General features: G+C 44.2%; 3 protein-coding genes across 4 annotated transcripts in view; 1 reads left to right on the top strand and 2 right to left on the bottom strand.

The window, feature by feature from the left end:
- The window catches only part of cbll1 (Cbl proto-oncogene-like 1, E3 ubiquitin protein ligase), a 4606-nt gene extending 3732 nt beyond the window's left edge, over positions 1-874 (top strand). Inside the window, exon 7 of the mRNA XM_017441083.3 lies at positions 8-874. Within this exon, the coding sequence (XP_017296572.1) occupies positions 8-445 (438 nt within the window). The 3' untranslated portion in view covers positions 446-874. The remainder of the gene's footprint in view (positions 1-7) is intronic.
- A 300-nt stretch (positions 875-1174) lies between these two features.
- On the bottom strand, positions 1175-14705 carry slc26a3.1 (solute carrier family 26 member 3). The gene is made up of 19 exons (XM_017441084.3): positions 14520-14705; positions 14236-14375; positions 12894-13004; positions 12025-12185; positions 11775-11939; positions 10081-10233; positions 8714-8796; positions 8470-8617; positions 6999-7112; positions 6841-6918; positions 5714-5809; positions 5527-5633; positions 4232-4301; positions 4058-4150; positions 3866-3961; positions 3441-3662; positions 2727-2781; positions 2467-2600; positions 1175-1394 (listed from the first exon to the last, which is right to left on the bottom strand). The coding sequence occupies exons 1-19, from the start codon at positions 14645-14647 to the stop codon at positions 1374-1376; spliced, it is 2175 nt and encodes a 724-aa protein (XP_017296573.1). The 5' UTR covers positions 14648-14705; the 3' UTR covers positions 1175-1373.
- A 1485-nt stretch (positions 14706-16190) lies between these two features.
- The window catches only part of LOC108250963 (chloride anion exchanger), a 20799-nt gene continuing 16750 nt past the window's right edge, over positions 16191-20239 (bottom strand). Inside the window, exons 17-21 of one of the 2 annotated variants that reach the window (XM_017441080.2) lie at positions 19716-20030; positions 19579-19633; positions 17566-17711; positions 17427-17483; positions 16191-16988 (exon numbers count right to left, since the gene is read on the bottom strand). In XM_017441080.2, the coding sequence (XP_017296569.2) occupies positions 16962-16988; positions 17427-17483; positions 17566-17711; positions 19579-19633; positions 19716-20030 (600 nt within the window). In that variant the 3' untranslated portion in view covers positions 16191-16961. The remainder of the gene's footprint in view (positions 16989-17426; positions 17484-17565; positions 17712-19578; positions 19634-19715; positions 20031-20239) is intronic. The other variant, XM_017441082.2, reaches the window with a different exon arrangement.

The raw sequence follows: 20239 nt of genomic DNA, 5'->3' as shown, positions 1-20239 counted from the left end.
CCCCCCGCCTCCGCCTCCCCCTCCCATCAGCCACCCAATGCAGCATCCCGCTCAGGCATCCGGGACGCCACACATGGTGTACAACCAGGCCCCTCCGCCCCCGATGTCCACAGCCCCGCCCCCTATCACTCCACCGCCAGGGCACATCATAGGTCAGATGCCCCCTTATATTAACCACCCACCCCCGGGGCCGCCCCCGCAGCACAGCGGGCCCCCCGTCAATGCCCCGCCACCGCACCACTACAACCCCGCCTCCATGCAGCAGTTCCCCGAGGACCAAGGCACCCTCAGTCCCCCGTTCAGCCAACCGGGGGGGCTCAGCCCCGGGATGTGGCCGGCTCCGAGGGGGCCCCCGCCTCCGCGCATGCAGGGCCCCCCTCCCCAGGGCCAGATGCCCGGGCCACACCACCCAGACCAGGGTCGTTACCGCCCTTACTACCAGTGAGCGGGAAGCGTTCAGCGTCATTTCATTTTCAGCAAACTGATCTGATTAATGTGATAGTTTACCTCAGGGTTACAGGATGTAGGACTTTTGACTTTTTCTAATAAAACTGCCCTGAAATAAATCAAATGTTTCCATTGTGCACCTTTCAGTTAGTCCCGCTGAACAGACTAACAACTCTGCTAAAACACAAGAACGGCCCTTTCTTTTTAAATGAGCTTTGAAGAATATCTGTATGTCTGCTGACGTTTCACACACACCTTCATTAAACGATGTCACCTGTTCCCATCAGTTCTGCTTTTTCATTGCAGTACTTCCTGTTTCTTGCTCTGATATGGTCATCGATTCAGGAACGTACCAGCTGATCGAACATTTTAAGGGTTTTGTGTTCATTTGTGACTCCTTCAGTTTGTAATAAAGTATATGAAAGAAGTGTTTGTGTCCGGTAAAGGGAGCATGAGCTTTTCCACACTTTGTCACGTTAAAGGATAAGAAAACTTTCAGTCAACTCGATCCAAGACATCTTTTATAGGGTTTGACCAGAAAGGCTGTAACTCTTAAATAATCATAAATTATATTAATTTTAAAAAAGGGTATTGGGTGATATGCATTCCTTCCTTCATCATTATTTTGAAACATTAAAAAACGCCTTCTATAACTCCAGTTAACGTTCAGAAGGAACTTCTGCTTCCCGCTTTAAAGATTTAAGCTAATGGACACGTTTTGACACAATGAAATTTGAGCATTCAAGATTTATTGTTGGATTGGAAGTGAGGGAAAAAACCGACGGATGGAAAGAGGTCTGCGGCATAGAATGTCACACGGTGAGGATCTGAAGAGAAGCTGAACATTGTGGTCGTTGGAGTGTGTACTTCTGGAGAAAGAAGTTCTTGGTGACCCGGTGGACCCGATGGTCCTGGATGCAGCTCTTCTACAGTTTGGTTTCCTTTAACTGTGAAAAGAGACAAAAATAAATAAATGTAGTAAAGCAAGATCAACGTCGTGGTCCATAAGGATTGAATTTATATGACAGAGTGGCATCACACGTCTTACTGATAAGTTTTCTATCTGTGGTGCTTTAATTTACACTCACTGCTAAATTATTGCCTTCACTAAAACATGCAGCTCATAACGCACCGGGCGAGGAACGAAACACAAATCAATGGAAGTGGAAATACATCGACAACCAATGAACCTTTGGAGTTAACCTCATTCAAGATGGCCACCGCAGACAACTGCTTTGAGCACCGACTTCCTGCAGGAGATCCGACTGTGTCTGTCTGTTAGCAAAATATCACGAACCGCAGGGCAGATTAGGCTGGAGCTTTCAGTCCACGTCTGACTAACCTTTGGAGCCAACCCTGTCCAAGATGGCTGCTCCATCCAGCTCCACAAAAACCTCAAAGTGGCTCAAACTCAGCCACTTTGACAGATATTATCCTCAATTTATGCTTACTGTCATCCCCAACCCACACTCTGAGCGCTACACCAACAACATCTGCTCGCAAAATATCTCACGAACCACGAATGGATTTCTGATTAAAAAATTAGACAGAAATCAGAGGACGTCCGGCTACAACTGATTCACTTTTGGAGCCAAGCCCATTTAAGATTGCCGCCACCGTTTTTTTTGGCACTGAGCTTAAATTTGGCATGGTAGTAGCTGAAAGTAATCCTCAACCCACACTCTGATTTTCCCCTGATTCAGAGGTTAAATCAGCTCTTCATGTCCTGCAGAAGCCTGTTAATCAGCCACTGATTCAGATCAGGTGTGTTGGAGCAGAGGAACAAGTAAAACCTGCAGGATGGCGGCCCTGAGGACCAGGGTTGACCACCGCTGCCAGCTCATGGAGACTTTATAATGGTTTATTATTATATACATGCTATGGTACAATGTATTTCTTCAGTTCTCCAACATGTTCAACAAATGGACCTTCTCCAGGCCGACGGCCATGCTCGGTAAACACCTTTCCTCTAAGTGCATGCCACAATAGTTGCCCTGGACACGTCCACAGGTTCCTTACCATGCGGCCTCTGCTCTGGTTCTTGTGTTTCTCCAGGGCCTCCAGCATGGCGTCGTGCAGGGTCGGGAAGAACATGGAGGTCTGGATCTGGTCGTCGAAGAACACGCAGGCATGCAGTTGCTCCAGAACGAGGGCTGGAACGGCAACTCGATTGGTTTACGCCCGAGGTTCAGCAACACATTGACCAAAATGTGCAACCGGGGGTTGTATCTTCTCCCCAGAATGACAAAGTTTTTTTGTTAAAAAAAAGATGAACTCACCATCACAGGAAACAATGTAAACGTCCACTTCGATTTGGATGAACTCTTTGAGTGCCTGTGGAGAAGAGCAGATGTTGGCTGAATGTTTAAATACAGCAGAGACGTAAAAACAACAACTAGTGGAAACCAACGTTTGACCTATGGAGTCGTTAAAAACTCCTAAAAGTCTTTCATTTAATGCAGTGGAGCTGTGGAGGTACATTTCATGGTAACTTTGGGAAGGTTTCATCCAAACCTGACCAGCAGATCGTGAGTTAGTTTGCTGATATAACAGACTAATGAACACACACACACACACACACAGACACTGGCAAATGTTATTGCATTTTACTGTACTTGTTTTGTACCCTGTAAGTAGAGGCCAACAAGACACTTCATATTATGTACTCAGTAAGTACCAGGTATGTACAGCATAAGTACTACCAAAAAAACAGCTTGTTGTGTCGTTGTCCCTTTTGGTAAATTTAGAACATTTGATCTTTCGAAGGGGTACAATTTTTCAGGAGAATACTTCAAACATGACTTCAAGTCAAGTGGGTATTAGAAAGCTGGTAGAGTCAAGGAAATGTGACACTAAAGAGTTAAATGGGACATTTCCAGCTAAGCGCCAGTCATAGATAACAGCAGTTCTCAGAATGCATCGTTCCGTGTCTCTGTTTGCTGTTCCACGATGAAAAAAGGTGTAAAAAAGATGACAGATTTTTTTTTTCTTACCGTTTTGAGTCCTTTCATAGCAGAAATGTCCAGGAAGGAGACAGCAGAGAAGTCCAGGATCAGACTGTGGACATCCACCCTGGGAACACTGATCCCAGCAGGAAACTCGGCGTTCCAGTTCACGGTGAACGGGAGGTCCCTGAGGTCCGCTGGCAGGTCCAGCTCCTCCAGGTTCACTTTAGAGTCGTTGGCTGCTTGGCCGAACAAATCCTGGACTCGTCTCTGTTTGGCAGAAGTAATTAAAGTCAAATTACACCTTAGTGGCCGGAAGCCTTTAACAGCCCGTTTCTTTTAGCTGTTTGTCCAGAATCAGCTTCATGTAATGAAGACTAAGAGAAAGTCATTCATCAGATTTTGCTATAGTGAGAATAGCTTTTCAATCAAGGCAAAAATTCAATGAGTATAAGTTTATGTTGAAGTGCCACCTCTGTAACATCCAGATCTCTTTTCTGCAACAGCTTGTTAAGTTTTTTGATGGCCTTGTTCCTTTTCCGGAAGATCCTGAGGGGGTTAAACCCAACCTGGAACATAGTGTTGGCATTACGCTTGATTGAATCTAACACAACAACAAAAAAACAAGGTGACAGTTGAGAACAGAGCGAAGGTGTCATACATACAGCTTCAACCAGCTTGTTCCTGAAGAACTCAATGTTGGCAAAGAAGATGGGCGAAGGGACCCGGAAGATTTTTATTCCTTGTGGTTCAAATATCTGAGAAACAATGGGCGGTGGATGAGACCATTCAGCTTCTCATTGTGTTCAAATCGCTCACCTTGGTTTCACCGCTCTCACCTGCAGGTAGTCTTTGCGGTTTCTGTACAGGTCCGTCCCGGGGATGTTAGCCAAGATGGAACAGCGGGGGCTGAAGAGAGACAGGAAGTGTTCAAATGGGTTGAAAATTAGGGCAAACCAGACTACTCTTAACAGTAGAGACAACAGGACCTATTCATAGATCCGCCAAGTTGTACCCCTCCCATCGTACAAAGTGATGGCAGTTGCACTCCATCCATTTCACACCTGTCTACTTCCTGGGTGTGAAATCCTGGCATATGGTGCTCATGCCAGACACAAAATCTCAGCAGTGGCGGCTTGTATGAAGTGCTCAAAGATCACAACCTGGCCTGGGTCAGGGTCTGGGTCCTGGCCAAGGCAAGGATGAAATGGGTGGAGGCGGGTACAAAGAGGCTCCTGGCATATTTACCCAGGAAATATGGGTATGAGCTGACTGAAGCTGTCAAAGTACAACCTGACGGATATATGAATGAACACGTCCTCTGTGGGACTTGATGTGCTCAAACAGCAGCTCACTAACAGACACCTTCACTTTCAATCAACTCATCAGTCAATCAATCATTGATTTATATAGCTCCTTACGCAACCAGATCAGGCGACCGAAGCGCTTCGCAATCAGGAACAGCAGAGAGACGTACAGAAATAAACCAGACATTAGAGCAGACAGAGAGATGAGCAAAACAATCATCAAGATTTAAAGTCAGGAGTAGGAGGATGTTCCTTTCACAGTAACGAGTCCAATTAAACAGGTGTGTTTGTTTGAACTAAACCGTTAGGTGGGAAATTTAATTCAACACTTCCTATCCCTATTTAATATGTTCTGCATAAAAAGCAACATTTCATATTGATGCTTATTGCAAGCTTGATAACCAGCATATAAGACTGAGCCGCGTTTGTTTACAGCAAACAACTTGACAACAATCGACGGTCCAGTGTCTTCTTGAAGTTCACGCGTTGTGAATCACTCTCAGGTGCTTCCATGTCCAGCTGTTGCTCATTATCTTTAACCCTAAAGCTGATTGGCTGTGGCAGCCATCTTGGATCGGGGTGACAGCTGTACATGTGCACCCAGTGTTTACTTTCTGTTTTCTCATTCAAGTTGGTCCAGCGGTTCATGGGAAACTCTGCTAACAGATTCATCATCTTTTCGTTGGCTCTAATCCTGAACTTCTAAAAGTTCTGACTCGGCCTTTTCCTGTGTTGGTCTGTGAGCGATGAGGTGGGATTTATGGTGAGTTCACTTTTAGATTCAGCCTTGCCCCTTTGACAGCAGATTGTATGAAATTTGAATTTACAACTGAACCCTGAAGACGACGGTGAGCAGCTCCACGCCCAAACCCAACGCCAGACCAAGATCCAGGCCCAGCAAGGTGGCCCCGAGGCACGTTCCCACCCACACCACCTGCACACAAACACCCACAGTCAAAACAATGGGAAGCACAGATAATATATTGATTTATTTGGATGTTGCTGAGCACCTACACACTCCGGCTTGTCCTTTCTCCACAGGTACGGGATTTCTCTGAACTGCATCAGCATCCCCTTCAGGTTGACGATTACCAAGGCGCCCAGAACAGACTGCAGTCACAGAAAAACCTCCGTTACACCTCCTACACCGCAAAATCCCTGAAAGGCTCGTTTAACTCAAAGGTTTTCAGTGTTTTTAGTACCTTTGGATTAAAAAAACCTTAATACTATCTTATTTTTATGCTTTAATATTTTTTAATATTCAGCCTGAGTTTGAATTATTAGCTCTTCTTTTGCCTTTACGTAATTACGTTGTAAATGTTAAATATTTTAATTTATTGAAACATGTTCTGATATCTAACTAGTTCTGTATAACCTCAAATCTGCATTGTTTGCCTCGTCAAAATGACACTGTTAAAAATAAATGACAAATACGAGGTCCCAAATTTCAAATTATATCATAAACATTGTAAAATAAGCAGAAAAAACAGACATTTTAACCTTTCAATGCTAAAAACAACTATATTAATTATTATTAATATTATTATTTGCATTATTGTTTGAATAAATGTGTATAAATCTGAACTTGAAAGGAACGCTGAGAGCTGAAACTGAGCTGAACACTTGCAGAAATCTTAAAAGGCAAAACGCCGTCTGAAAGACAAAACGCCGTCTGAAAGACAAAACGCCGTCTGAAAGGCAAAACGCCGTCTGAAAGACAAAACGCCGTCTGAAAGACAAAACGCCGTCTGAAAGACAAAATGTTAGCTAAAAGCTAAAATGTTAGCTACAAGCTAGCTAGTAACTGAACATTAGGAATAAAAAGGCGAAAAAAGAGCCCGTTTTTAAAGAGAACAATGTTTTTGAAGGATGTGAAGAGATCTCAATGTACGTAATAATTGTCATTAAAGTCAAATATTTTGAGACAAAAAAACAAACAAAACAAAACTAAATGTCATAGCATGAGCAGAACATACAGATATATTCCTTTTTCTGACGTAAAATCTTGACAGAGCTAAGAAAACTTTGACACTAGATATCACAAACTGCTGAATGGTGTTAAATTGGTGACATTACTGGTGATTATTCAGTAATCAGCTAAAAAAATAAAAATACTGCTGGAACAACAGTGTGAAGCTCACCCTGGGAAGTGGCTCCAACAGGAAACCGAGAGCCACTGTTACGATCATTGCCATCAAGGCTGAGATTAGCCCTGCGATCTGAAATTGAAGGCAGCAGTTTAAGGAGTTCTGTAGGAACCACAGAGGAAATAAGTGAAAATGCTGGTTTGTTTTCTCACCTGTGTTTTGCCTCCTGAGCTCTCCTGCACCGCGGTTCTGGACAGGGCCGTGCTGGCGGCAAAAGACCTGAAGCTTGCCCCGAAGATATTGCTAATCCCAAATGCAACAAGCTCCTGAGACGAAAAAAAAAATCCGTATTTTGCTGCGTTACATCTACAGACTTGGGGGGAAAAGTCGGGATTTCATTCGACAGACCAACACTAAGCAGCACATGAATTATGAAATAAAAATCTGAAAAGACAAAAAAAAAAATTTATTCAGCCCCGCTGATTCACTACTACTTTGTAGAAACATGTTTCGCTGATGCAAGTCTTTTTGTGTTTGTCTCTAGCAGCTTTGCACATCTACAGACTGAAATTTTTGCCCATTCTTCTTTGCAAAAAAGCCCGAGCTCAGTCAGATTGGATGGAGAGCTTCTGAACAGCAGTTTTTAAGTCTCGCCACAGATTCTCAGTTGGATTCAGGTCTGGACTTTGACTGGACCACTCTACACATGAATCTGCTTCGGTCTGACCCACTTCATTGTAGCTCTGACTGGATGTTTCTGGAAGGTCAACCTCCGCCCGTGAATCTGCTACGGTCTGACCCACTCCATTGTAGCTCTGACTGGATGTTTCTGGTCGTCGCCCTGCTGGAAGGTCAACCTCCGCCCCAGTCACAAGTCTTTTTCAGCCACTTAACAGATTCTCTTCTAGAAATGTCCTATATTTTGCTCCATCTGTCTTCCCATCAGCTCTGACCAGCTTCCCTGTCCCCACAGCATCATGCTGCCGCCACCATGTTCCACAGTGGGGGATGGTGTGTTCAGGGTGATGTGAAGTGTTATGTCTGCTGTGTCCAACCTGTGTTCCAAGCTTGAGTTATTGTTTTATAACCTAAATCTGCTTTAAACTTCTCAGTAACTTCTCTCTGACCTGTCTGGCTTGTTCCTTGGTCTTCATGATGCTGTTTGATCACTAATGTCCTATAGCAAACCTCTGAGGATTTATACTGAGATTAAATTACACCCAGGTGGACTTTAGAAGGCGACTGGTTGCTCTGGATTTTGCATACGGGTGTCCAAGTAAAGGGGGGTGAATACAAATGTGGACCACACTTTTTTATATTATTGATTGTATGCGTTTTCCTTCCACTCCACAAATATGCTCTAAATGTTCTTTGTGTCACATAAAACTCAAATAAAAGTCCATGTCCAAATGGAAGGGGTGTGAATACTTTTTCCAGTCTCTCTGTACGTGAGGCGTTATCTTTTGTTTTGTAACAAACAGCTCTGCGTGACATGCTTTATTCGTGTAACCCATGACAGCTTACTGTCAACCTTGACATAAAAGCAATAATCCTTGAGACTTCTTCCTACAAAACAAAGTTTACGACGACTGTTTTTTTCCATCGCTTGCTATCAGTAACTAATTAACTCAATTTCCTCTCTCAGGGTCAAACAAGGAGATGCAGTTATGCAACAAAACTCACCTGGTTGCCGTCGATGGTGTAATCGTGTTTGATAGAGTAGACTTTGGCAACAGAGAAGGCCACAGCAAAGCCCACAATGGCTATAGGGAAGGCCTCTACAGCGCTCTCCTGGAAGACTTCAACACTGGGTGGAATGGGAGACTCATACCTAAAAAAAAGGTATTACGTTAGATCGTGCGTATTTCAATCTTTTCCATCGCCGGCCAAGCAAAAGTGTATGTAATGTCGAGAACTTCAAACTTACCCGCTGACCATTTTCCCAACGACATCAACGTCAAACCTTTCCTCGAAGTTAAAGCCGTAAGACACTCCACAAGCTATGACGGTCTGTGAATTATAAGACACCTTTTTTATGGAGTTTGTAATGACAAGTAAGGAACGCAACTGGGTTCATGAAAGTAGGGTTAGCGATACGTAAGGCTGCCCGGTATGTAGCAGATATGTAAGTACAGTTACCAAGTCCCATAGGTGCCTTATAAGGACCGGGTATGTGCTCAATGTGTACCACATAGAGACCCAACAGGTACCTAGGAAGTAACAGGTATGTACCAAGTAAGTTTCTGGTAAGTACCACCTATGCACCCTGTACACACCAGGTACATAATCTGTAATTACCAAGCATGTACCCAGATTATACCAGGTACAATCCCGGTCAGTACCACATATGTTTTTTGTAAGTAACAGGTACGTGGCCTGTAAATAATAAGTTACAAGTAGGCAATGGGTAAGTACCCTGTACATACCAGGTCTGTAACACGTACATACCAAATGTGTACTTTGTAAGTATCTGGTGTGTTCCCAGTACGTACCAAGTATGTATCCTTTCAATTATACATACCAAGTACAAGTACCCTTTCAAGTACATAGCCTGTATGGTGCTAGGTACTTACAATGTATATAAGTGGTACTACTAGGGTACATACCTGGTATGTGCCATGTACCAGTAAAGCAGCAGGAATTAGCAAATATGTTGTTGTTTTTTAACAGCTTTAGGTATAATTTCCAAAGAGATTCCACGTTAAGTCTACAGCTTTTAGTTTTCTTTTTGCTACACAAATAAACATTAAGGTAAAAGCAATCTTGCCATGCTTTCTGGTACAATTGAAATGCCACTGGCATATTTTTCAAACTCTTTGGAGTTACAATTTTTTTTTTCTGTGCAATTAAAGGTAATTATTTGTACTCACATCATAATTCAAACAATTGTCACCAGTCAGGAGTTTAGAGGCTCTGACCCAAGTATAACTGACTGCCTGACAGGTCGTTTTGTAAAGCATGTGACCGTTTAGACACGGCGAAGAAGTGTCAGAAAGTTTAAACAACAAAAACATAAGAAATGGACCTTCTACATAGACTGAACTGAAACAAGAGCACGGTATTATCCCTAAAGTTTGCATATATAACATCATATCATCAAGGAAAGACTGTCTCTCTCACATTTTTTTATGTTTTTAATGCTAAACAATAGAAAAACATTTTACTGCTTTTTATCTTCCTTACACAATGATGGTTTAGCAGAGCTGAACTTACAAAAAACTAGAAGCACTTGGAGAGCACAAACCTCCGTCCACACCATCGGGGGTTAGGGTTAGTACTTTGACTTAGACTCACCGTTATGGCCTCGATGGGTATGGGAACTGGCAGCTTGGCTTTGTACCGGTCACTTAACTCCTTCACAATGAACACCACCGCCATGATCACCAGAGACATCACCAGGTCGCAGATGTTGGTGGAGGTGATCTGAACGAAGATCTTTTCCAAGGTCTGTCAAAACAGAACAAACTCACAAAACTGTAGTTGTCACTGATTATTACAGAAACCTGATACTCTGTTGTAATGAAAGCGAGCTGAATCGACGTGGAGCTGCCTGTTGCAACATTGCATGCTTCCCCCAAGGACCTGGTTCTGATTCTGCGACTGGGATCAGCTGCTGCTGGGTGGAGCGGAGAACCATCGAAAACCCAGGCGAGAGGGCAAAAGAGTAAAAGCCTCACAGCCACGCAGAGGAAACTGGAAAATATTGCTGATTTGTGGTGATGTTGGTCCTATTTCTACTCAAGAGACGACGTTGAGCCAAAATAATGATTTCTCTGTTCTTCGACTGCTTTTTCTGGCCACGTAGTTTGCCACGGAGCCTCAGGCGGTGGCTCTAACCTTCGGCAGGTGGTTCGAACCCTACCAGGATAAAAACTCTATGGTTGTCAAGCTAGATCTGATACAAGACGGGGTAAACCAGCTACAGAGTGAAACTTTGAGAAATTTGGTTGTCTCAAACCTTTCTTTCTGATAATCACTTTCTTTTTTGGTGGCCATTGTGTTCTGCCAATGCTAAATAAATATTATAGTTGTAAATCGTGACCTCGACAGAGTTTAAAAGCAAAAATGTAGGCAAATGTTTGATGTACGCTCTTTAACCTATTGACAAGGCAGGACTTGACAGGATTCAGACTCGCAACACAGTAACGAAGTTTTAAGGATTTTACTATGGACAGACACCGAGCGGGACCAGAGGCTCTGAACAGCGCACTCACGTGACCGTCGTGGATCGGGACCAGAATAGGTAAGTCCTCCTTAGCTTGGAGGCTAGGTGCAGACAGGCTTGTCTGAAAGGGGCTGAGGCGAGAGGGAAAGTCCAGGTACAGGCGTGGGATCGTTACCGGGGAGTCAGAAATCCGAAGCCAAAACCAGAGAGGGAGAATCCAAAGGGCAAGGTCCAGATGAGCGTAGCGAGGTCAGTAACGAGAGGTCAGAGTCCAAAGCAGTATCCAAAAAGGGGCAGGCGAGAGACGTGGGTCGTGGGACAGGCAAGGGTCGAGATCAGGCATGGACATGGATATAACGCTGGACATTTACTAACTGTGAGGCTTTCAATAATCTGGCAGAGAAGGACTGGGAGCTGTGAGTATATATGCATGGCAGAACAGGTGAAGCAGATGACTGTGATTGTGAGGGCATGGTAACATGGGCGTGGCTTGGAACTGGGATGAGTGGAAAGTTACTTGGCTGTGGCATGACTAGAGGGAAGAGGCGTGGCAGGAACAGATGGAGCTGTGACACCTATTGGCTAAAAAGAGCCCGCTTAGTCCTCTGCAAAACCCTTTGACTCTTTTGCTAAGAAATATTTATGGTAAATCTGCCAAATCTTGTAAAATTCAACCTACGCCAACATCCGTCCAGACTATTATCAAAGAAATGAAGACGATCCGAACATGCCTCGGATTTTCGGTTGGTTTCTGGGGTAGTTTAGGTTGTCAGACAGACTCATTGAACAATATTGCTGTTAAAAAATGCACAAATGGACTTACATATATGATAGAAAGTGGACCGTTGATTCCTGGAACAGTCAAGCCCAGCACGAATTTGAGCTGGGATACCAGGATGTGAACAGCGGCGGCTGTGGTAAAGCCAGACACGAGAGTGTCGGACAGGTACACGACTATAAAGCCCACCTGCAGAACGCCCATGGCGAGCTGGAGTGGAGAGGGAAGCATAGAGGATGGAATTCAGGTTTGAAAGTACGATTCAGGCTAGGGTTAGGGTTAGGATCCGGTCTACCTGAAAAATCCCCATGAGGAACGTCACAGAAGAGGCCACCAGGACCCTGCGCTGGTCTTCGTTCAGCCCTTCGAACTCGGTGATATTTGCATGAGGTCCTCCTTCAGGAACCAGACGGGTCACCACAGCGCCCACCATCAGGCTGAGGACAGGGAAGGAGCCTGAGCGGTGGAGAGGTGGAAGGAAGCTGTTCACATCCCGTCTGAACTCAATATGTCACGTTGAGAAGATCTACGAGCTTCCTGTTCAACGTCTTCTGTGATGGAATCAGACTGAATGACACAGAACTTTTCTTTTTTTTACCAGGAAAGAGTGTTTATCGAGAACAAACCAGTAGACTGTTAGAATACAAGAAGTCATAATAACAAGAGACGCTGTTTGTTCTGGAAAAACGAGGTGTGAATGCTGAATGAACGCCAGGTAACAGCTTCCAGTAGCAAATGTTTGCTGAAAGCAGCCAAAAGGTGGCTAGATGCAACATTAGCCAAAGGCTAGCTAAAAGTCTTAGGACAATAGTTAAAACCTAAAAGTAGCTTAAGAAGACAAAAACAGAGCCGGCATGCTGAAGGAGGTTGTAAAGAGAACAATGGTTCTGAAGGAACTAAAGAGAACCCAACGTTTTTCTACGGGGGAAACGTTTGCAAATAAAGCTACATATTTTGAAAAGAATAAGTTTAAAAACCCAAAAGTCATAGCCCCCATCTCCTGGATTAGCTGAATGTTCTGAAATAGGAATAGCTAAAATAGCACCAAGTAGGCGAAGCAGCTAGATTCCAAAACGTGCAGAACAATAAACGAGAAAACCAAGCTGAATCTGCATTCACACAATAATCTGATTTGTTTTAAAGCATCGCCGCTTATTCACTTACCTACAGATATGTGCCTTGACGTTCCAAATAAAAAGTACGTTAACACGGGAAAGAAAGCCGTGTAGAGGCCGTAGCTGGGAGGCAGTGAGGCCAGCAGGGAAAAGGCAAGCCCTAAAAATAAGAAATTAAAATCATGTTTTATTGACGATATACATATAAGATACAAAAGTGTCATTAAAGAAAGGCTGTGCAAAAATAGGAGCTGAATTATTAAAATCAATTTTATTGTAGTTTTGTTGCAAGAGCAGAAAAACCTGAACAGATTCCATCCTTGGTGCTTCCAGAGGATTAAACAGAGAAAGTCTGATCAGATGTATGGATTAACTGATTATATAAAAGCAGTTCTGTCAGTTTGTTCCTCTGGAGCGTACAGGTGTGTGTTAATACGACGCATCGGCATGAATCTGGGAGAGGTTAAAGGTCATTTCCAAACTAGTTGGAGTCCATCTTTGTACAGCTGTCAATCTTCCCAGGAGTAGATGTTCCAGCAAATTCACCTCAAAGGTTCAAACCGTGCAATGATCAAGGAGATAAGCTCCATGTCCGACCCTACAGGCTTCCGTTAGCAGGTTAAAGGTCAAAGGTCATGACCGCTTGTTTGGAAGGGTTGCAGGAGAAATCCTCTCCTCTCTGAACAGAACATGGCAGCACCATTCATCTGAATGAACTAAAGACTCCTGGGACTATGTCCTCTGGAGTAGGGATGTTTACCCACAATGCACAGCAGCATGTCAGCACAGAGGTGGAGGGCTGATGGTCTGGGCTCCTTGCAGCCATTGAGTCGACCGTGAACTCCTCTGCAGACCAAAGAGACCATCAGTCCGACAAACTGGGTCATGATGCAACAGAGCAATGACCCCAAACACAGCAGCTGATCTACAACAGAACGGCTCAAAAAGAAAAGAATGGAGCGGCTGCAGCGGTCCAATCAAAGTCCAGAACCTCAACCTGACTGAACGTCTGCAGTGGGACCTTTTAGAGAGCTGAACAGGAAGCAACATCTGTAAAACTCGCTGGAAAGAAGAGTGGGCCAAAACTCCTCCACAGCTGGGAGAGAGACTGATAAAGTCTGACAAACACCACTGAGAGTTATTGCTGCTAAAGGAGGTTCTTCAAGCTGCTGGATGCACTTTGTCACATTTTGGCTCAGTTTTTGTTGAATAAATAATGAGACATAATGGGATCTGTTGGGTGTTTTTGGACACTTCAGGTTAGATTTAAATCATTGAAGTACCTTTCGTTCTGATATGTAAAACGGTAGAGTTGAGAGATTGAAAATAGACATTTCCTATAAGGCAAGTCTCAGAGTTTTTGCCTTGAACGCATCAGAGCTGATCCTCACCTTGCATGATGGCCACCAGGCCAGTGCTGATCCCGGACACCACATCCCCCAGCAGCCACTCTCGAACTCTGTAAATCCTCAGCCAGCCGATGATGGGCAGGAACGAGAGGGCTGCAGCCTTGGCTCGCTTCGCATCGCAGCTGTTTCAAATCACACAACAAAACACAAGTTAACATCCTTTGGGTGCTCTTACATCACTCCAAAACTAGATACCTGTTTTCTAGAGGAACTCCGAACGAGCACTGATCACGCTTCCAAAGATCGTGGAGCCGGTCCTCACTTACGTCAGATATTTCTTAACGTTGTCCAAGACGGGTTTGTGCTTCCTCTGGATTTTCTCATGATATTCGGCGAAGCTGTCCTCGGAGTAAACGGGTCTGGACAACACATACTGTTTCCTTAAAGTCACCATCCTCACAGCCGCACTGTCCGACGGGTCCGGCGTAAAAGGATCCCGCTGAAGAACCTTTGCCCGGAGCGCCTAATCTGATGATCTGAGATCAATCTTATCTTGATATAGGCTTTGTCTTTGTTCTGTTCAATCATTAAACCCGTGCACATTTATGGCTCATTGTGCTGACGTACAGTAAGCCGTCACGCTCTCGTCTCATCCTTTTCCTTTTCCTTCAAGTTAAGGTTAAACGCCTGAAGTTCTCTGTCTGCCTCCTTCTTTAAGCCGCCTGTTTGCAGGTTGTGAGGTTCCAACATAATCTGGATCTTCCAAGTTTCATCTTTTACACCAGTCACAGAGAAATCACTCTATTCTATTTCATTCTTGGTTGAGCTTTTTCAATATAATCTGTGTTGGGTTATGTAAAAAAGAGACTCAACATCTCCTGGGACAGACGTTTTAGTTTATCTTTGACCTGTCCTCTTTCCCGTGGACCCAAATCTCCAGCTAAATGGTTCTAACATATAGTATGAATAAAGGACAGCATTCAGAGTGTGCAGCAAGGCGGACTCAGTCCTAACGTCCAGGGCAACATTGTCTTTCAGGCTGATCTGATTGAAACTTGTCTTTGGCTTTCAAAGCGGAGACACGGTCAGGGTCTTGTGGTGTGGACACACACACCAGAACCTGTTGTTGAAAGGCCTTGGTCAGTACACTGGTGTCATATTTGTTAGGACGAGATGAGACGGAGAGGTTTGGGTTTATTTGTGTTCAGATTGTTTCTTTTCTTGTCGTCATGTTTTGTCTCGTCTCAGCCATCATTCACTTCTCCTCCTAACTGTCACACCCATCTCCACCTGCTCCTGGTTTCACAATCATCTCACCTGTGCTAACTTCATCTGATTACCCTCTGCCTTTAAAACCCGGTCACTTTCTCCACTTTCATTGTCCTTCTTCTCGCTGTCCTGGTTGTTAGATTGTGTTTCCCTCCTGAGCTTCCTGGTCCCTCGTCTCGTCTCTCCCTTCATGGTTTGGAGTCCTGTTCATGAGTTTTGGTTATTTAGTCCAGTTGCTGCCCCGTCAGCCTTTGTTTTGTTCTTTTAATAAATTAGTTTTCCTTTTTTGAAAATGAATCTGCGCCTTGGATTCGCCTCCTTGATAGTGAAAGCCTTAAACAAGAGGACTGCTGATAAATCTCTGCTGTGTCAAACTCAGAGGATCTCAGGACAATGACCCAAAACACCAAGAACGGCTCAGAACCAAACATTGGACCGTTCTGAAGTGACCCTCTGAGCCCTGATCTAAATCCTGTTGAACATCTGTGGAAGGAGCTGAAACATCTGGAGAACCTGAGACAGCTGGAGCAGTTTGTTCATGGGGAGTGGGACAGAATACCTGAGGACAGGTGGAGACGTCTCAGACAGAGGGACACTGGACTGCAGTGATTTCTGTGTCCCTTTATTCTGTTTAATAAATGCTCATTTAAACAGAAATCCACATTACTTAGAGATTTCATTCAGCTTCGTGTTGTTTTGATCCCAAACAGAAGAAGACAAAGTGGCAAAGAGTTAATTTATTATTATCACTGTCATGAAAACATATCACTACAACAAGGAAAACAATGTCCAAAAAACAGCTATTTACAGTATAAAAAGAGACAATACAGTAAATAAGAAATCAAGCAGAATCTCATTGTTTATATAATCAGTATCATTTGATTTTTATCAGGGACCTAAATTTAATAAATACAACCTCAGGTAAACAACAGCTGTCTGCTGCTGAAACAGATGTCTGTTAGCAAAATATTTTGTGAACTATTTGGCACAATTTCTAGAAAGTGATCATCGAATGTCCACCATTAGAGTCAACCCCATTCAAGATGGCCGCCACGGCCAAATGGCTGTAACTCAGTCAATGTTAGAGATTTTGACCTAACATTTGGAGTGGCAGTAGCTGAGACTGATCCCTAAAACATAGTCTGAGTGCTGCCTGATTAAATCAAATGTTGCCATTAACGTTTTCATGAACCACAGTGTGGATTTTATTAACACTTCCAGGAAATAATCTTTGAATGATTGTCTACAAGATCTTTCTTAAACTTTTATTACCCAACCTTTTTAACCAGATGCATTAAAATGAGAAGAAAAGGTCTTTGTTTTTCATCATGATTATAAGTTAATTTCTTCACAGTAGCTTCTACAAAACAACCAAAAACAAACCTCATATATTTAATGGTCATGTCTGTTACATCATCCCAAAATATGCTAAACTTCTATCCTTTGGTTGACGTTTTGTTTTTCAGCTTTCCTCCAGCCGCCATTATTTCCTGACCAGATTAGAACTTGGTCTCCGGTCCTGGAGCCTGCGGGGCGAGAGGGAAATCATGTCTCAGTTTGTTTAAACTCTGAAGCTCGGGACTTACAGTTGCTAAAGTAGCTAAAAGCTAAAACCAGAATGACCAGAAGTTACAAGCTAAAACAGTTGCTAAAATCTAACAAAACAGTAGCTAAACGCTAAGTCCAATTACACAGTAGCTAGAAACTAAAACTGCAAAAGAATAGCTTAAAAACCAAAACATGAAAACAAGTTAAAACCCCAAAACAGTAAAACAGCAGCTAAAAGCTAAAACCAGCAGAACGTTTTTTTTCCAACACAGTCGGCTAAAAGTTAGAAAAGTCACAGCCATGATGTGCTGTAAGAGATGGATGCTTTGTTACAGGAAGGGCTGAAACAGCTGGATGGTAGGTGAAGTAAAAATGCACAGAAGAGACTAAAAACCAAAACAACAACCGGTACGTACGTTTTTCTCTCGGATCCTGAAGCTGCCGGGGTGGTGAACTGTGACTGTGGTCATTATCTGCAGGACAACAAAGACATGAGCGAAAGGATCGGATTGACGGGGTTTCGTCCGTCGGCACGGTGAGTTAGGACTTGGTCACCTTTTCACAGTCGGACTTCTTTGCCGCGGACTCCGGGTGTTTCTCCAGGATGTGCAGTATGGCGTCGTGTAGAGTCAGGAAGAACATGGACGGCTGGATTTCATCATCGAAGAAGCAGCAGTTATGAAGTTTTTCCAGGATGTAGGCTGCAGGTCGAGGGAAGCAGAGATATTTATCTCTTATACAGCTGAGGATCTGACGCCTAATTAACCAGTATTCAAGATCAGCTTGATTGCTGAACAGGAAACAGACATGTTAATAATGACTTACAACATGTAAGAAAAAATACATGTGATTGAAGCAGCTTTTATTAAAAATCCTGCCCTGGTTTTTCTATGGAATAAACGCAGATCGTCAGAATCCTGTGTCTGCAGCTTGGACTCCACCAGGACTGTCCTTTGTCTCTGATCCGGTTTGTGGTGTTTATGGACAGGATCTCAAGGTGCAGACGTGGAAAGAAGGGTGCCGGGGTTTGGTAACCTCGGTTTCGGTGGATGATGTGGTTCTGTCGGCGTCACTGGGACGGTTCGCAGCCGAGGGTGAAGCGGCTGGGATGAGAGTCCGCCTGAGTCTTTCTGTCTCAGCCAGAAAAAGGTGGATGGCTCCTTCCAGGTCAGGGATGAGTCCTGCCATGAGCGGAAAAGTTCAAGCACATTGGAGTCTTGTTCGCGGGTGACAGTCGGATGGAGCGGGAGGCGGACCGACAGATGGGGGCCTTGTCCGCAGTAATGATGGCGTTGCTTCGGTCTGTCGTGGTGGAAAAAAGGGGATGATCTGAAAGGGAAAACTTTGGATTTCCTGGTCCATCAATGTCCCAACCCTCACCTATGGTTGTGAAATATGAATCATAAGCAAAAGATTGAGATCCTGGATCCAAGCAGCTGAAATCAGCGGCTGGACTCAGGAGCGCCATCATCTGGGGGGAGCTCGGAGAAGAGCCGCTGCTCCTCCTCATCAAAAGCAGTCAGTTGAGGTGGTTCTGGCATCTCCTGGGTTCTTTCCTTTGGAGGTTTTTCGAGCAGTTCTTTCATGCAGCCATGACTGTGTGAGGATGCAGGTTCTCGGAGTCCGGCCCGCTGTGGTCCCTCACTGGTAGGTTCGGAGTGCTAGAGATCTCCACTGGAAGAACCTGACCCAGTGGAGTGGATGGCAGCGGGGCTAGGACATGTGGGTCAGAGAAGCGTCTCCTCTCAGTATTCAGAATGTTACCTAATAAGTCTATTTCGGCTCGTCTGCAGGTAACGAGCTCTAAAGGTTCTGCTCCGCTGGCGGCAAAACAAGGAGGAGGCAGAGGAAAGCTTGTAGAACTTTTATTCCTCTCTTGGCAAGGCGAATAGCATACAACCAACTTCACAGCTAGCGTCTCCCCGAACTAACTCACCCAGCTCTTCCTCTTCTTCTCTCCCGTTGCTCTCTACCACCCCCTATCGAAAGGCCGGGCCTGTAACAAGAAGAATCCTGTGAGGGTTCCGGTTCTTTGGATCCGGTTCGGGTTTTGTTTCTTTTGTGGGTTTTCATGTCTTGTGTTAGGGTTCCGGTTCTTTGGATCCGGTTCGGGTTTTTGTTGTTTCTTTTGTGGGTTGTTCATGTCTTGGTTTTTTGGTTCACCTGTTTTTGATTCTGTGATTATGTTTGTAAGTATTTAAGGGCAATTGGGTTTCAGTTTAGTTGTGGGGTCCTTGTATGTCTTTTGGAGATCCTTTGTTATTTGAGAGGTTTTTTGGGGAATTCTGGATTTGCTACGTTTTTGCTGATCAAAGGAATCTTTTTGATTAAAGAGATTTTATCTTCACCTGCTGCCTACTGGTCCTCATCTTTGCCTTGGAGCCGTAGGTGCTTGGTAGCACCCAGGCTCGTGACAGACTGAGATACGGACGTCAGCATGGATTTACGAAAAACGTGACAAACCTTTTTGTGCTGAAGCGAAACGGATAAAATATCTTTTTTTGCAAATCAAGTCACAACCCAACATACGCCAGACTTGTAGCTTAGCTCCTGGAGTTTCATACTCACAGTCGCACACCGCGATGTAGATCTCGACTTCGACACGAATCAGCTCCTTCAGTAACTACAAACAAGCAGAGGTTACTGTTAATGATAACAAACAGGAAAGACAGCTGTTTCTAATTACGTTCTGAAGAACCGCACACCATTTTGAGTCCCTTCAGAGCAGATATGTCCAAAAAGGAGACAGCAGAGAAGTCCAGGACCAGACTGTGGATGTCGACTTTGGGAACGGTGATGTTGGCGGGAAGCTGGGAATTCCATTCGATGCAGCCCGGAAAGTCTTTGAAGTCAATCGGCTGGTCCAGGTCTTCCATGTTGCTCTCGTCTTCTGATTCGTTGATGGGTCCGCACGAGGTGTTCAGGAAGCCATTCTGGAACAACAGAAGAATGTGTCCTCGCTGCAGTATGGTTCGCTTTGCAACCCAGTTCGTGACTACGGATCGTTTCAACCGGGTCGGCTGAGAAAGTGAGTGATGATGACATAAATGAGTAGATTAAAAAAAAAGTTAAAAAACAAAAACAACTGGACTTCTATTCTGTAGCTGAAGACGTTTCGCTTCTCATCCGAGGAGCTTTCTCAATTCAGAAATAGAGAGTGTGGAGTTGAGCTTTTAAAGCTGAGATGTGATGTAAGCTGGATTGCTTGCAGATTGTTCTCACTCTCCTA

This window comes from Kryptolebias marmoratus, linkage group LG1, assembly GCF_001649575.2.
Source record: "Kryptolebias marmoratus isolate JLee-2015 linkage group LG1, ASM164957v2, whole genome shotgun sequence".
Classification (NCBI taxonomy): Eukaryota; Metazoa; Chordata; class Actinopteri; order Cyprinodontiformes; family Rivulidae; genus Kryptolebias; species Kryptolebias marmoratus.
The sequence above is the reverse complement of the archived record's forward strand: the minus strand, read 5'-3'. Positions and strand labels throughout refer to the sequence as shown.

Excerpts from the sequence above, each read along its gene's own strand:
- slc26a3.1 (XM_017441084.3), bottom strand. The coding sequence starts at position 14,647 with ATGGTGACTTTAAGGAAACAGTATGTGTTGTCCAGACCCGTTTACTCC. Across the intron at positions 11,940-12,024 it reads TCCTCATGGGGATTTTTCAG|CTCGCCATGGGCGTTCTGCA; the intron begins GTAGACCGGATC and ends TCTCCACTCCAG. Across the intron at positions 8,618-8,713 it reads GTTGGGAAAATGGTCAGCGG|GTATGAGTCTCCCATTCCAC; the intron begins GTAAGTTTGAAG and ends CCTTTTTTTTAG.